Here is a 16,456-nt window from a genome sequence, read left to right on the forward strand (position 1 = left end):
AATCAACCTGGAATTTCATTTCAGGGCCGTAACTGCGAAGGGGTCTGGAAGTGACCAAGAAGAGCGAACTGAGAGATAACCACCAATTGAAGCAAAGGATCCTGAAAGTGCAACCTTCCCTGACCAATCCAGATACAAGTTAACAGAGTTGAAAGGGACCTTGTAGGTCATCTAGTCCAACCCCCCCCCCCCAGTCCAAGCAGGAGACCCTACACCATCCCTGACAGATGGCAGCCCAGTCTCTTCTTGAAAGCTTCCTGTGATGAAGCTCCCACAACTTCTGAAGGCAACTTGGGTTGATGGTTCTGTCAGAAAATTTCTCCTTATTTCTAATCTCTCCTTGATCAGTTTCCATCCATTGTTCCTTGTCTGGCCTTCAGGTGCTTTGGAGAACAGCTTGACCCCCTCCTCTCTTTGGCAGCCCCTCAAATATTGGAAGACTGCTAACCTCTAGTTATTTGCGGGATCGCATCCTACCCCATACATCCCTGCGACCAATTCGCTCTCACAGAGAGGGACTCCTCCGGGTGCCGTCCGCCAAACAATGCCAGCGGGCGACGCCCAGGAGTAGCGCCTTCTCTGTGATGGGCCCGACCCTCTGGAACGACCTCCCCCCTGACATTAGAACCATTACTGATCTCCGCTCCTTCCGTAAGAAACTCAAGACCCACCTGTTCCAATTAGCTGGCCTGGCCCAATCACAATCATGATCTAATCCCTCGACTCTCCTGGCCGGTTATTTTAAATTTGGGGGTATTTTAATTTGGTTTTAATCTGACTAATTTTTGCACTATTGTACAGACTTGTGTTTAATTTGTTTTTATGGGGTTTTGTAATTGTTGTATATAATGTATTTTATTCTGTCTGTACACCGCCCCGAGTCCCCTTGGGGAGAGGGAGCGGTTGACAAATCCAATAAAATGAAATGAAAAAATGAAAACCTGTCTCCCTTGGTCCTTCTCTTCACTAGACTAGCCAGGCCCAGTTCCTGCAACTGTTCATTGTATGTTTTAGCCTCCAGCCCCCTCATCATCCCTGTTGCTCTTCTCTGCTCTCTTTCTAGAGTCTCAATGTCTTTTTTATAGTGGGGTGACCAAAACTGGATGCAGTATCCTAGAGTGGTATTAGTCCCTCCCTTGATCTTGATTGTATCTGTCTGTTAATGCAATTTAGGATTGCATCAGCTTTTTTGGCTGTTGCGCACACGGCTGGCTCATATTTAATTGGTTGTCCACTAAGAATCCTCCCAAGGCTTTCCGTGGTCAACTTCTGTCTGGGAAACATCTGTGGCCTCTCTTCAGGTGAGATGGATGAGGCTGTCTGTTGCCGGAGCCAGGGAGAGCCAGCGCCATTCCCTTCTGCCCAGATGTTTCCCCAGGGGCTTCCATACAGCCAAGGCACCAGGTGCCACGGCTGCCGAGCTTCTTCCTCGGAATCTGAACTTTCCACTGAGGCTCTTGGCCAATTAGCGGTTGCGATGTTCCCCCTGGCCAGGAGCCTGAGTAAACTTCAGCAGAAGGAGAAAAGTTTGTTTGGTTGTGGCTAATTTAGACACAGAGCAAAAAGGAGGGGGGAGCTCTGCTCACTGGGTGGGGGTGGGGGTGGGGAGAGGTCAGAATCTGGCATTTCCTCTCCGAGACCCAAGTCCCCTCCTTTGACCACCAGCCTCGTGTACCAAGGGAAAAGGAGAGCAGGCAGATGTGTTCAAGGCAGTGCCATGAAGAAGCCTTGAAGTTCTTCTTCTCTCTTGAAATGTGACCCTATTGTGTGATTCTGGACCAGGAAGCCCCTCTTGTTGGGCGGGGGGGGGGCTTTGCTGAGGCTGGGGAGACCCCCAGAGCTGTCTGCATCTGTCCCCTTGCCCTCCATTAGCTGCTGCCCTATAAACAGATTAACAGAGTTGGAAGGGACCTTGTAGGTCATCTAGTCCAGCCCTCTTCTGCCCAAGCAGGAGACCCTACGCCATTTCTAACGGATGGCAGTCCAGCCTCTTCTTGAAAGCTTCCAGGGATGAAGCTCCCACAACTTCCGAAGGCAACTTCTGTTCCTTCGGTTGATTGTTCTCCCCGTCAGAAAATTCCTCCTTATTTCCAGATTGAATCTCTCCTTGGTCAGTTTCCATCCATTGTTCCTTCTCTGGCCTTCAGGTGCCTTGGAGAATAGCTTGACCCCCTTCTCCTCTCTGTGGCAGCCCCTCAAATATTGGAAGACTGCTATCTTGTCTCCCCTGGTCCTTCCCTTCACTAGACTAGCCATGCCCAGTTCCTGCAACAGTTCTTCGTATCTTTTAGCCTCCAGTCCCCTCATCATCCTGGTTGCTCTTCTCTGCACTCTTTCTAGAGTCTCCACATCTTTTTTTATAGTGTGGTGACTGAAAGTGGATGCAGTACACTAGGTGCGGCCTTACTAAGGCTTTCTAGAGTGGGAATGGGAGCTCACGCCATCACGCAGTGCCGGAGTCTCGAACTGCCAATTTTCTGGCCGTCAAACCTAGCAACGGCTAAGCCACCATAAAATCTTAGCCTGCCACCCAAGGGCTGTTCCTCACCGCCTCGGTGTGGGAATGAGGTCGCCATGGTATGTGTGCAGATCAGTTTTCCTGATTGGAACACATATACGGAATTTGGGACTGAAATAAATTGAGTATTGAATGCGGGTTGAGCTGGATGCCCACTGGGAGGACCCCATCTAGAAAGCTGTGTCTGCAAAATAGAACAATGCATAACAGAGACTTTCCAGGCTAAAGCAGCCTAGGGAACACACAGTCCAAGCTGATAAGATACTAACACCAAAAAGCACCGCTTGAGCGACAGGCAAATGTATTGTATGTAACCAATGATAATTCAGAATGCTTTTGTTTCCGCATACGCTGCTAATAAAAGGGGGGTCCAGAATTCATTCTGGGCCCACTTGCCCCGAGGAAAACCGTGCGTTTGCCTTCATTCCCCTTGAGTGGGTCCGCCTTGATGCGGTCACCCCCAGAGGAGACCCGGGACATACCGCACCTCGGTCTGATCCAGGCATTTCTGCAATGTCCCTTTCGTGCTGAGCATCTACCCCTGCTCTGTTATTTGTCATTTTCGGTTCCTGACACCTTTTGACTAGCGTTCTGTGCCCGCCTGCGCTTGTGGGACGTGGCGAGCAAAACCACGAACCATAAATATAGGAATAAATGTATTTATGAAGGTGCCAGATCAGACACTTCTCTGTTGAGTCCAGTGTTGTTGACTCGGCTTGGCAAACAACTCTGAAGCACCCCAGACGAGGGGAGGGGGGGTGTTTCCCCACCCCTTGTCCTCAGTAATAGGGGCTCTGGGTCCAGCAAGGCGATGTGTCCTCTCCCTCCCTCCCTCCCTCCACCGGTCAGCCCAGGTGTCAAACTGTCCCAGATTTCAGTGGAGAGATACGATCTGCAAGCCTCCCGCCTCTAAAGGCACATTTCTGAATCTCCCCTCTGCAAGCACTCCACAATTAAAGCGCCCTGAAGCTCCTTGGCAACCCATCATCCCCCAACCCTCATAGCAGAGCAGCCATGGGTGGCAACTGCCTCTCAACTGCACTCAACATGTAGTCCTCAATGGAACTGCATCTACATGGAGGGAAGTATGCAGTGGAGTACCCCAAGGCTCTGTTTTAGGCCCAGTACTCTTCAACATCTTCATCAATGATTTGGATGACGGGCTAAACGGGGAACTCATCAAATTTGCAGATGACACCAAGCTGGCAGGAATAGCCAACACTCCAGAAGACAGGCTTAAGATACAGAAGGATCTTGACAAACTTGAACATTGGGCACTAATAAAATGAAATTCAATGGTGAAAAGAGTAAGGTTCTACATTTAGGCAACAAAAACCAAATGCACAGGGACAGTATAGGTGGTACCTGGCTCAATAGTAGTCACTGTGAGAGGGATCTTGGAGTCCTGGTGGACAACCATTTAAATAGGAGCCAGCCGTGTGCAGCAGCTGCCAAAAAAGCCAACCCAGTTCTAGGCTGCATCAACAGAGGGATAGAATCAAGATCACATGAAGGGTTAATACCACTTTATAAGGCCTTGGTAAGGCCACACTTGGAATACGGCATTCAGTTTTGGTCACCACGATGTAGAAAAGATGTGGAGACTCTAGAAAGAGTGCAGAGAAGAGCAACAAAGATGATTAGGGGACTGGAGGCTAAAACATATGAAGAACGGTTGCAGGAATTGGGTATGTCTAGTTTAATAGAAAGAAGGACCAGGGGAGACATGATAGCAATCTTCCAATATCTCAGGGGTTGCCACAAAGAAGAGGGAGTCAAGTTATTCTCCAAAGCACCTGAGGGTAGGACAAGAAGCAATGGGTAGAAACTAATCCAAGAGAGAAGCAATTTAGAACTAAGGAGAAATTTCCTGACAGTTAGAAATTAATCAGTGGAACAGAAGTTGCCTCCAGAAGTTGTGAATGCCCCAACACTGGAAGTCTTTAAGAAGATGTTGGATAACCATTTGTCTGAAGTGGTGCAGGGTTTCCTGCCTAAGCAGGAGGTTGGACTAGAAGACCTCCAAGGTTCCTTCTAACTCTGTTTTTCTATTTCTTTCCTCTGTTTCTCGTTGGATGGGTTTGGGGTAATTCTTCCCTTGCTCTTCCTTTTGAAACGTGCGAATGGGACGGGAAGGAGGGCCCCCGATTCAACATCCAGAACCGGATGGCCCAAGCAAGCAGAGAAGTGAGCTCATTCCCAAACTTCGGAAGAATCCTCCTTTGTGAAATGTCTTCAGCAGATGGCTTTCCCATCGCTTTTTTGCTCCAGCTGTTCCCCAAATCACATCTGCAGTTCTGGATACCCGCTTGTGCCCCTGGAAGTGCCAATTTCCTTCAAAACAGCCAGTTCTTCAGCTGGTCCAACATAATTTTATTTCAGAGTTCTCCTTCTCTTGAATTTCAATTTTTTTTAAAAAAAAGTTATGCAAGCAAAGGAGAAAAAAAAATCAATTTAGAGTTGTTGTTTTTTTAAAGTGAGAGCAACTGCCACAGATCTCTCTCCCAAGGTGGACGGTGCCCGTCTTCCTGCCAGTCGGTCTGGGCACCTTTGGCAGAGAAGCCTTCTATCCCTCAAAAGATGAAGAAGCTGCTTGTCTGGCGCTTTCTCCGTCTGGAAGCGAAAATATCTCCCCTGTGCTCTTAAGACTCAGCTGTCAAAGACCCTGCCAAAGTAGCGGGCGGAGGCAACGGTCCTGTCCTTGCAGAGGGAAAAGAGGCTGCCCCCACCTCTGCTCCCTACACTCCTTCCCCGCCCAACAGTAAGGAAGCTGAAGAGGAAGACCGGAAGAGCTGTGAAAAGTCAAGCTGCACCCAACCAATGATAACTGGGAGCCTAGCCTGATGCTCTGCGGCAGGGGTGAAATGCTCTGAAGTCTACTACCGGTTCGCTTCGCTACCTGTTCGCTTCGTGCACGCATGCTACCGGTTCGTCTGAAGTGGTAGTAAAAAAATGCTAAGGGTTTCGAGCGAACCAGTAGCTCCGACGATCAGCTGTGTGGCAATAAGCTATGCCGCGTGATTTTACAGCTGATTGTCACACAGCTCATCGTCGTAGCTACCGATTCGCCCGAACCGTTAGCATTTTTTACTACCAGCTCAGCCGAATTGGTCCGAACCGGTAGCATTTCGCCCCTGCTTTGCAGCCCCCAGAAGCCTCCAGAGAAGTTCAGAGATGGTCACAGAGGACCACCCTTCCCACCCTCTTCCCCTTCCACGCATGGCCTCTCAAGGCGAATCCTTGCCCATCCCTCATGGCTTGCGGGAATGACTCCCATGGTGTTAAAAGACCAGTTGAGGGACAATAGATGCTCTTTGGTTGCCCCGAAACTATAGCCCATGAGAAGCAAAAGTAAAAGACAAGGAGATGCTCAAAGCGTGAAGAGCCAGAGCGAGTTTGACCTCCAGGTGGACAGTCATTGCCAAGACCTGTCTGACTTCAATCTAGCCCCCCCTGTTTTGTGGAGGGCAGTGACCTCCCCCAGTTACAGGTGCTATTCGGCCGGTTTGGACGGGTTTGCCCCTCCCACCCACCCCAGTTCGATGGCATCCCACTTAGGCACTTTCTTTTAGCATGCATGGACACACCAGTGGTAGATTCCGGATCCCGTTGCAACCAATATGGTGCAACAGGGGCCGGCGTCAACCACATGAATGCGCGCAGCACACATGCATGCATGTATACTTATTGTCTGTGACGCTCTGCGACACCTCTGCGATGCTCCAGCTGCTCAGCGGAGCGTCGCACAGGCGCTATACGCGTGCGTGGAAGCCCCGAAGAGCTCAAATACAGGTAAGGACGGCAGACGGGCGGGTGGCCCTCTAGAGCATCATACGGACGGTACCTAGTGCTCCTGGCAGGCACTGGTAGGCCCATACCGGGGCGTAGCGGTCGTAACCCACCGCTGGGACACGCGGACTCACATTTGCGAACCCCACTCAGCCTTCTGCACCAGGAGGGACACGGTTTGTAATAGGCTCCCCACCCCGGTAAATATTTACACCGCAGCCCTTGTAAGCAGTCCCCCACCCACCCACATATCCCAGGGTGGAGTCTGCAGTCATTTCTGTCCACCTCTCAAACGAAGCCAAACTTTTGCCTCCTGTAACCAGGGTTTGCTGAATAAGCTGCACACAGTTAACCAGGTTTGTGCATTGTGCTAATCGGCAAGCCGAGGCGTTTACAAACCGCGCTGCGTAACGAGAGCCAGTGTTCACGCCAGCGACTACCCACCCCTGGCTTATTAGGATGGTATCCACTTCCACCTCCTCGCTTCATTTGATTCCTTGTCCTGCGGCAATAAGTTTTCTGTTTTTCAGACTTTTGTTTGCTTAAGTCACGATTCGTAGTGAGGGGTGGGGGGATGAAAAGGGCGAGATGTTTTAAAGCCTGCAGAATTGCTACGTAGGACTGTTGTGTTCCAGCAGCTGGCAGCTGGGGTGAGGCGCAGATCTTCTTTTAATGGGTTTTGGTAATTAATGGGCTTCGTGCCCTGGATCACCCTGGCCTAGGATGTCCTGTGAATCCCTGGGGGTGGGGAAACACTTGGAAGCTGCTAGGAAAATTCTTTGGGGCTCAAATTAAGACGCAGCTGATATGGATGTGATTGTCTCTTGAGTTCCACCACTTAGCACTTATACACTGCTTTACAGTGCTTTATAGCCCTCTCTAAGCGGTTGACAGTCAGTCTCTTGCCCTCCCCGCCGCCCCCCAACAATCTGGGCCTTCATTTGACCCACCTCGGAAGGACGGAAAATTGAGTCCACCTTGAGCCTGGTGAGAATCAAATTGCCAAATTTGCAGGCAGCCGGCAGTCAGCAGAAGGAGCCTGCAATACTGCACTTCTGCGCCACCATGGCTCACTTACAGCGAAAGTGGGTCAAAGGAGACAAACAGGATGGCGGGCAAATGGGACACCCTTATTATATTTCTGTTCTGAATTGTCTTTGGAAGAGTTTGAGGTACAGGTGGAACCTTTCAAGGCCCGGAAATGCCTGTTGAGGCGAGACAGACACACATGCTCCTTCCTGGTCCGATGGGACAAGCCCTTCTCTTCCTTTAAGAGGGGTTTTGGGGGGTGGGGGAAATGTCCCGGCTTTTCCAGCTGCTTCGATTGGCACCGATCCTGACGCCACGGACCGTTCTGTCCCAGAGCAAAGCAGAGCAGTTCCTTGGGGAATAAGCCAAGTCGTCCAATGTGGTTTCCCCTCCTTGAAGCCAGAAACCCCTTGAGGGTAATTTGAGGCTGGAAATCTCAAAACAGCTCCAAAACAGCCTCGATCCGGAGAGTCCGTGGAACTGGAGACTTTAGAACAAGACTCGGAGCAGGAGGATGGAGAAGATGGCTGAAATGAGAGGGATGGATCCGGAGTGGCTGCCTGGCGTGCCGGACTGGCAGTGTGCCCGGTTCTCGCCAATGCAAGCTGCATAGGCCATCACGTGGGGGATATAGTTCTGCTCGTGGACCCCGTGGAGGAGGTGAGCCATGGGGCCCTTGGCGAAGACGGCCACGTCCTCCCCTCCGTGCGTTTCCATGCGCAGTGGGACGGCTGACTGTGCCTGGTAGTTGGTATCGGCTGTGGAGGGAGAGAGAGAAGGTGGGTGATTCCCTAGAGGCAGGGGGAGGAAGATGAAGGAAGGCAGGATACAGAGCCAGTGCCCATTGGCATTGGGAGATCAGTCAAGGGAGAAGAGATGCCTTGGCAAACCTTGTGGCCCGCCGGTAGCCAGCAGAGCTGGCAACAGAATTGGATAGTGAGGTTGGGGAGGAACATGGGCCAGTCCTGGGGGCAGAGCTCAGATGAGGGCTCTGCATCGGAGGCAGAGAAGGAGCTAGACAGCAGTGAAGCAGAGGAACAGCTGGAGCCTGTTCCCAGTGTGCACATGCGCAGAGCTGCCAGAAGACAAGAACAACTAAGAAAGCAGGGTCGACTTAGGAGTAAGCCACACCTTGGAGGTGATTGGCCCCTTCCATAGGAAACAAAAGAGGAGCGAATGGGGAGGGGGCTTTTGCAGGAAACAATTCGTTCCTTCGGTCGTTTCAAGAGTGGAAAGTTCTATTTGTGACTATAAGACACTCTGTGCCAAGTTTTGCCTTGCCCTGTGTTTGGAAACTAGTTATTTGGCAGCTCTCCAAGTGAGATAAGGTGCGTGTTGATAAACATTCCTCAGAAAAACTGTTTGCTAAGCCTTGCTGGCTGCAAATGAAAGGAATTCACAGTCGTGTAAATAAAAGGGGTTTTGTCGGGACCAAGACTCCGTTTCTTGCTTTTTAAGGAAGCCTGGGTCAGAACAGGAGGGATGAGCACCGTGGCTGATCCGGGGGTCCTAAAACAGGGAGAAATCTAGCCCGGACTGGCCAAAGAGCCATTCTAGACGACCCTTTAAAAATGAAGGGGGTCTCGCTGGGAGGGAGACAGGGAACCGTTGCTTGGTACTTACTGAAATTGACCGCTGAGATATTCTCTCTTTCTCCAGCGATTATTTTGTACCCGGGTCCGTTTCCATACAGGATGGAAGTGAACGGCTTCTTGTCCATATCACTCTGCATCGGGGCCAGCCCTAGAAAAAGAGAATGACATCTTTACCAAGACTTCTCCCATAACCTCTTTGGGGACCTGCCTCTACGTGGACATGAAAGGATCAACTCCGGCATTAAATGGACCCAGATTTTACTGTATTTTTCGGAGAATAAGCTGCACCTTTCCCCCCTAAAAGAGGGTGAAAATTTGGGTGCATCTTATACACCGAATGTATCCCCACCCACCCACCAGCCCCCACCCTTTGGCCTCTGCCTCCCAGGAATTTACCTCCTTGCAGCAAACGGGGAAAATGGGGCTTGCGGAGGTGGCAATAGGCTATGGCAATCCCTGAAGCCTGAAACTGCTGGTCATCGGAAGGCTATGCTGAAACTGAAATTGAAAGTGAAACCATCTGTTTGCTGTTTGCTGCAAGGAAGCAAATTGCTGGGAGGCAGAGGCAGATTTTTTTTTCTTGTGTTAATCAGGCTAAACTGAAACAGGCTGTTTACTGCAAATAGCTATAAATGCCTATAGAATGTTCACATTATTAAACTTATTTTTTTTAAAGACTGCTTTATTATTGTTCTAGCCAGCTTAACAAAATGAAGAAGCTTTTTAAAACAAATGCTTCATCTGAAGAGGCCCAGTGCTATTGTATCTTCTTTTAAATAGCAGAGAATAACGTATACTTCCATAAGACCACATCAATTTTGACAGCATCTGTACAAGTATAGTCTGAAATGTAACACCACAAACAGTGTATATCGTCTGTTTGCTGTTTGCTGCAAGGAGGCATATTGCTGGGAGGCAGAGGCGGATTTTTTTCCTCTTGTTTTCCTCCCCCAAATCTAGGTGTGCCTTATACTTCGGAGAGTCTTATACTCCGAAAAATGCGGTACTTCCCAGCCCCCTTTCGCCCAGGGTGAGGGAGACCCGATGTTATGGGACCAAGTAAATGTGACCCACAAGTTGGGCTGTCCCCATAGGGAACCATGCGTTCGGCTGTCCCAGGGGCATTTTGCTGGCCCAGGATTTCAAGCATTCACACAGTGTTATGGGGCGCCAGTGGACGGAGACTTCGCTTACCGAAAATGGAGTTGCCGCGGGCTGTGTAGCCCCCAAATGTGAACACGTGGGAGTGGTCCGCAGTCACCACTGTCAGGGTATTGTCCAAAGAGGTCAGGATGCCAGCCTTGCCGATGGCCCGGTCCATCTCTACCGCCTCGTGCAGGGCATGCTTGGCCTTTCCTTCGTGGTGCCCGTGGTCAATCCTGCCGCCTTCAGAGAACAGGGAGGGTGAATTCCCAGTTTGGTTCCCTCCCGCCAGCCCTCTTCAGTCTCCCCACCACTCCAGCGGCTATGGTGTCCCTGCTTCCCGTGGCTCACCCTCGACCAGGAGGAAGAATCCGTTGGAGTTCTTCTGGAGGATTCGGATGGCCACGGTTACCATTTCGGTCAAGGAAGGATCTGTTTGGTTGTTCCTGTTGAGTTCGTACATCATGTCGATGGGCTCGAAGAGACCTGCGGAGAAGAAAGAGAGGACTTGGCAAGAGATGCCCAGAAGACGCCACCCATGCAGCTGAGGAGGGGGATTCCACCCTTCAGCTTCTGCCCTTCAGCGTCTTCCTGTCCTGGGGATGAGCTGTGGTGTGCACAGCTGCATGCCAAGACACGTTCTGGCTGCTGCTGCTCCTGTGAGGGTCTCCAACCCTGCTCCTTCTTGCCAGGGTGCCAACCTTCAACTGCCCACCCTCTCCTCTCCATAGCTCTCCGGAACTCCCCTTCTTACAAGAGGAAACTCTCACATGGAGAGTAGAACCTCGTAGTAATTAATTACCGTACTTTTCGGGGTATAACACACACTTTCCCCCCTCTCAAAGGGGGTGGCAATGTCGGTGCATCTTATACAATGAAGATGGCTATTTTTGGCCTCCTGAAACCCTACCTCTGTGGGCCTTGTTTTCACCAAAAACGGGGCGCGAAGAGCAGTAGTGGGATTCAAAAATGTCTACTGCCGGTTGTGTGGGCATGGTGTGGCTTGGTGGGCATGAAAGGGGAAGGATACTGCAAAATCTCCATTCCCTCCCCACTCCAGGGGAAGGATACTGCAAAATCCCCATTCCCTCCCAATCAGCTGGGACTCGGGAGGCAGAGAATAGATGGGGGCGGGGCCAGCCAGAGGTGGTATTTACCGGTTCTCCTAACTCAGAGGTGTCCAAACTTTTTGCAAGGAGGGCCAGATTTGGTGAGGTGAAAATATGTGGGGCCGATCATTCAGCCTGACATTCTTTGAACCCTTAACATTAAATGCGAATTAACTACCGTATTTTTCGGAGTATAAGACGCACCAAGATTTTGAAGAGGCAAATAAAAAAAAAAAGTTTTGCACTCTCCCAAAAATGGCCCATTTTTCATGAAAATGGGCCTTTTTTTTTTAAAGGCATGAATAGCCTTTAAGAGGCTTCTAGAGTGCTCCTGGGGGCTAGGGGGGGCAAAGTTGAGCAAAAAATGGCCCGTTTTTTGCTCATTTATGCCCTCCACAGCCCTCAGGAGCACTCTGAAAACCTCCTAAAGGCTATGCACAGCCATTTTGGTGAAGGGGGCAGAGTTTTGGGAGGCAAAAAATGCTGCATTCAGTGTATAAGATGCACCCAGATTTTTAGCCTCTTTTTTGAGGGGAAAAAGATGCATCTTTATACTTTGAAAAATACGGTATTTTATGAAAGACTAAACAAATAACTCCGGTGGGGAGAAGAGGCTGCGGGCCACTTGAAATTTGAAAAAGGGCCACATTTGGCCCCCGGGCCGCACTTTGGACATGCCTGTCCTAACTAGTCAAAATTTCTGCTACTGGTTGTCTAGAACTGGTCAGAACCTGTTGAATACGACCTCTGACTGAGAGGGTTTGGGAGGCTTGCAGAGTGCTCCTGGGGGCTGGGGAGGGCAAAAACAGGATATGTGGGGGGGGGAGGCTAAAAACAGGCCTGTTATTCGCAAGAGTGGGATGCATAGAAGGTTTGGGAGGTCTGCAGAGTGCTCCTGGGAGCTGGGGAGGGCAAAAACTGGACGGGCAGAGGCTACAAACAATTTTTTTTCTTGTTTTCTTCTTTGAAATCTTGGAGTGTCTTATACTCCTGGTGCGTCTTATAGTCCAAAAAATACGGTATCCCAAAGGCCAAAAAAATGGACTGGCAGCATACTCAGAAGAGATCGGTATCCCGACCTCACCCATTAAACGAAACTGGGGCAGCAAGCGAAGGGGCTTTGAATTGCCTGCAAACGACATGCCCTAATTCTTAGGTCTGTGATGGCAAACCTATGACACATGTGTCACAGGGAGTCATATTTGCTGGCATGCCAGTTGTCAGCTCTGGCATGCATGCGCGTGCCAGCCAGCTGATTTTCGGCTTTCCAGAGGGCCGGTGAAGGCCGTTTTCGCCCTCCCCAGGCTTCAGGAAAGCCTCCAGAGCCTGGTGGGGGGAATCACACACGCTTGCGCAGGTGGGCGGGGTGGATTGAATTGGTGTGGGCACGTGCGCACACAATTTTGGCATGCCATAAGAAAAAGGCTTGCCCTCACTGCCTTAGGTGATCCCTTCCCTAATTGTATCCATTTGTGCTTGGAAAGCGAGCATTGAGGGACATCCGGCACTGGGGCAAATTCAGTGGCGGGACTGGCCAAGTGAGTTGTGTCAAGAGAGGTCACCCCAGAGGCCTTAGGGGCTCTCCAGGGGAGTCTCTGCTAAAGGGGGGGCAGATCCCTAAGAGCCCACCTGAGCTCCCACCCACCTGCCAAACTCACCCAAAACATAGTCGACTTTCGCTGGGTCCAGGTCCATCAGCCCCGCCCGGTTCCATAGATAAAGGGCACTCTGGGAGAAGAGAGAAAGTTGGGGGTGGGGGTTCAGCCAAGGATTTTGACAACCAGATCCCTGCTCCCTTCCCTTCCGACGACAGCCGGGGCAGCTCAGAAAGGGGGCTGTGGCTCAGGAGTGCCAGGCTGAAGGGATACGACCCTGAGATTACTCGGTGGTCCTCCGTGGATCTCTGGCTGAGAGAGCCCAGGAGAAGGAGGAGAAGTGTGGGGTCCTTGGAGGTCTCGCAGGCATTTCATTAACCAAACTAGGTAACATCATCAGTGAGAGGAGGTGGAAGAGAAGGACTGTGAGGTCCTTGGTGCTCTCTGAGCCTGGTTGTGTTCTTGCAAATGTTTCATCACCCAAAGTAGGAAACGCTATCAGTGCTAGAAGAGAATGGGGGGGAGGAGGGGGGAGGAGGGGGGAGGAGGGGGGGAGGAGGAGCAGGAAGAGGAGGAGGAGATGGAGGAGGAGCAGGAGAAGGAGGAGGAGGACTGTGGGGTCCTTGGTGCTCTCGGACCTTGGTGGTTTTCTCACAGACGTTTCATTATCTAAACTAGGTAACGTTAGCGCTAACATCCATCAGGATCAGAAACCGTTTTGTTGAGCTGGCCAACTGCGTCCTCACCTTGTCTTTGGGCTTGGCGTCCTTCCACTCCTGGACCAGATTCCTATTGTCCAGCCGGGTCCCTTTGTACTTCTCCTCATCCGGGTACTCCACGTCGCTCGTGTTCTTGGGGAACATGTACTTCCGGCCTCCTCCCATGATGACCTGAGTGAGAGACAAGAGCGTAACTGCCGCCGAAGTGCCCAGGCCAGTTAAGGCAGCCCCCTCCCCACGTGTTGTGGCCCGCCAAAAGATCTGGCAGCAGATTCGGACAGTGAGGAGGTTGGGAAGAACCTGGGCCAGTCCTGGAATCTGGGAAAGGCTCTGAGGAGGGCTCTGTGTCGGAGGCAGAGAGGGGGCCAGGGTTCCTGGTCGGGGGACCATTCCCAGAATCTGTGGCCTTGCTGGCAACTCGGTTTCCCATAAGCAGAAATCTCACTCCTTGCACTGGTTATGTGTTGTGGCCCACCAGCGGCCAGCAGAGCTGGCAGCAGATTCGGACAGTGAGGAGGTTGGGGAGGAACCTGGGCCAGTCCTGGAGTCTGGGGAAGGCTCTGATGAGGGCTCTGTGTCCGAGGCAGAGATGGGGCCATGGCCGTCTTGACAGTTATCAGCTGCCTTCAGAGTCAGACATCAGTGAGGCAGAGGAACAGCTGGAGCCTGTTCCCAGTGTATGCATGCGCAGAGTTCCCAGACGAAAGGAACAGCTAAAGAACAGGGGTCGACTTGGGAGCAAGGCCACAGAGGAAATAAAAGGGGAGCGAAAGGGGAGTGGAGTTTGCAGGAGACAATGAATTCAATTCCTTAGAGTGAAGATCTCTTCCTGACTTCTGGCCAAGGAATTGCTGCTACAGCGTGGCGTTTGGAAGATATCGGCCTGGCAGCTCTCCAAGCCTGATCAAGGTCTGTAGTTGTGAAATCTCAGGAAAGACTGTTGGCCGGGACTTTGCTGGAGAGGAATTCCCTTTGACCTAAATAAAAGGAGTTTATTATCGGCTTCCTGCTTTTGGGTAAGCCTAGGTCCGAACAGCCAGAGACACCCTGGGAAAGCAGAGCATGGCGCCGAGAAACACAGGGCTCCAAGAGGCAGAGGCTTCCCCATGACGGCACAGGGAGGCCTCCATCACCGTGACCAGCTCTCGAGCCAGAGATTTGGCAGAAGCTGCGGGAAAGAGGCCAAGAGCAATTTGAGGCAACCTGAACGCTGCCCAAGGGCTGGGTTGGCGCCTTCAGGCTCCTTCCCCAAATGAAGAGGATCTTAATTCAGCTGGGCGAGCATCTGAGGCGGTCTTGATGGAAAACATATTTATTTGACCACAGTCCCTTTCTGCTCTGCCGTCCCAGCCTCCTCTTTGGATTTAGGAGTCTTAGGAGGTGAATCACGAAACTGCAGCAGCAGCGGCGAAGTAATCATAATAATTACACACCGAGAGATCTATATTAAATAGAATTGGCTGCCGAAGGTATAATTATTTCCAGCCTAGGAACAAAGTTAAAATTATATATTAAAAAAAAAACATGTCCCTATTAAGCTACTTAAATGACAGATTTAGCTCTCCTTTTCTCCGGAGGATTTGTTTTCAAACGGAAAGACGCACCTATTTATTTACCCCAGAAAAATGCGGTGCCCGATGCCACGGGCTGACGTTGGCACCGAAGCAGGCATGGCCATTGGCTGGCCGGCCTCAACCCACAGGGGCAACTGCACTGTGGACTCGAGGGGCACCTGGTGCCAAGGGCTCTGTGGAGGACGGTCGCAGCTCCCGGCACATGGAAGCAGCTGGGATGCCCAGATGTGCGCCATGGTTGAGCTAGGCCTTGGGAAGGGGAGGTAGCAGTTTCAGGGCCTCCTGGCATCTCCCCTGCCAAGGCCACCTTCCTATCCCAGCCAAGGGTTTCATCATGTTCTGACCTAGCCTTCCCCAGCAGAACCAAGTCGAGTCCTCGTCCCGATAAACCCCTTTTATTTAATTGACAGTGAATTCCTCTCCAGCAAAGTATTTCCTCTCCCACCGTCTTTTAAGGGAGTTCACAATTACCGACCTTTGTCAGGCTTGGAGAGTGGCCAGGCCGATATCTTTCAGACGCCGCAATTCTTGGCAAGAATGCAGGAATGAACGAATTGTCTCCTGCAAACTCCACTCCCCTTTCCCCTTAATTGACTGTGAATTCTGCTCATTCACATCCAGCAAAGTCTTTCGAGGGAGGATTTACAGTCACAGACCTTCTCTGGCTTGGAGAGCTGCCAGGCCGATATCTGCAAAACTTGGCAAGGAGCCTCGAAGAGTTGCAAAGCAATTAAGCAAACGAATTGTCTCCTGCAAATTCTACTCCCCTTTCACTCCTGAATGGAGGGGTCATTCATTGTCCACCTGTGGCCTTACTCCCAAGTTGATCCCTGTTCCTTAGCGGTTCCCTTCGTCTGGCAACTCTGTGCAGGCGCACACTGGGAACAGGCTCCAGCTGTTCTTCTCACTGATGTCTGACTCCAAAGGCAGCTGATAACTGTCAAGACGGCCCTGGCCCCCTCTCTGCCTCCGACACAGAGCCCTCATCAGAGCCTTCCCCAGACTCCAGGACTGGCCCATCTTCCTCCCCAAACTCGTCACTGTCCAAATCTTTTGCCAGCAGATTAACCAGTGCAAGGAGTGAGAGTTCTGCTTATGGGAAGCCAAGTTGCCAGCAAGGCCACAGATTCTGGAAACGGCCCCCCCAACCAGGAACCAGCCTCTGGGATAATCCAGGATCATTCCTTCTGAGAATTCCTGCTTCGTGTCCAATGAGCTTCTGTAACCAGGGTGCCTTTCACCCCATCTTCTTCCCTGTCCTCCTTATGCAGATAGATGACGTTCGTCCATCATGGACGAAGAGGACCTTGACATCTAACAGCTTGTGGGATGTTCACGATGTCTTCGCAGATGGCTGGTAAGGCCTACACGGGCACACGAAGTTC

The 16,456-nt window shown here is 51.3% G+C and overlaps 2 protein-coding genes across 2 annotated transcripts in view; one reads left to right on the forward strand and one right to left on the reverse strand.

Moving 5' to 3' along the window:
- RAP1GAP (RAP1 GTPase activating protein) overlaps nucleotides 1-16,456 on the forward strand; it is a 92,284-nt gene that overhangs the window by 68,623 nt on the left and 7,205 nt on the right. The window lies entirely within an intron of this gene.
- The window catches only part of ALPL (alkaline phosphatase, biomineralization associated), a 38,839-nt gene continuing 27,318 nt past the window's right edge, over nucleotides 4,936-16,456 (reverse strand). Inside the window, exons 5-10 of the mRNA XM_081954669.1 lie at nucleotides 13,525-13,668; nucleotides 12,842-12,911; nucleotides 10,426-10,560; nucleotides 10,126-10,317; nucleotides 8,960-9,079; nucleotides 4,936-8,094 (exon numbers count right to left, since the gene is read on the reverse strand). Of these exons, the coding sequence (XP_081810795.1) occupies nucleotides 7,826-8,094; nucleotides 8,960-9,079; nucleotides 10,126-10,317; nucleotides 10,426-10,560; nucleotides 12,842-12,911; nucleotides 13,525-13,668 (930 nt within the window). The 3' untranslated portion in view covers nucleotides 4,936-7,825. The remainder of the gene's footprint in view (nucleotides 8,095-8,959; nucleotides 9,080-10,125; nucleotides 10,318-10,425; nucleotides 10,561-12,841; nucleotides 12,912-13,524; nucleotides 13,669-16,456) is intronic.

Source organism: Natrix helvetica (assembly GCF_964273705.1).
Source record: "Natrix helvetica genome assembly, chromosome: 5".
NCBI classification, from domain to species: Eukaryota; Metazoa; Chordata; class Lepidosauria; order Squamata; family Natricidae; genus Natrix; species Natrix helvetica.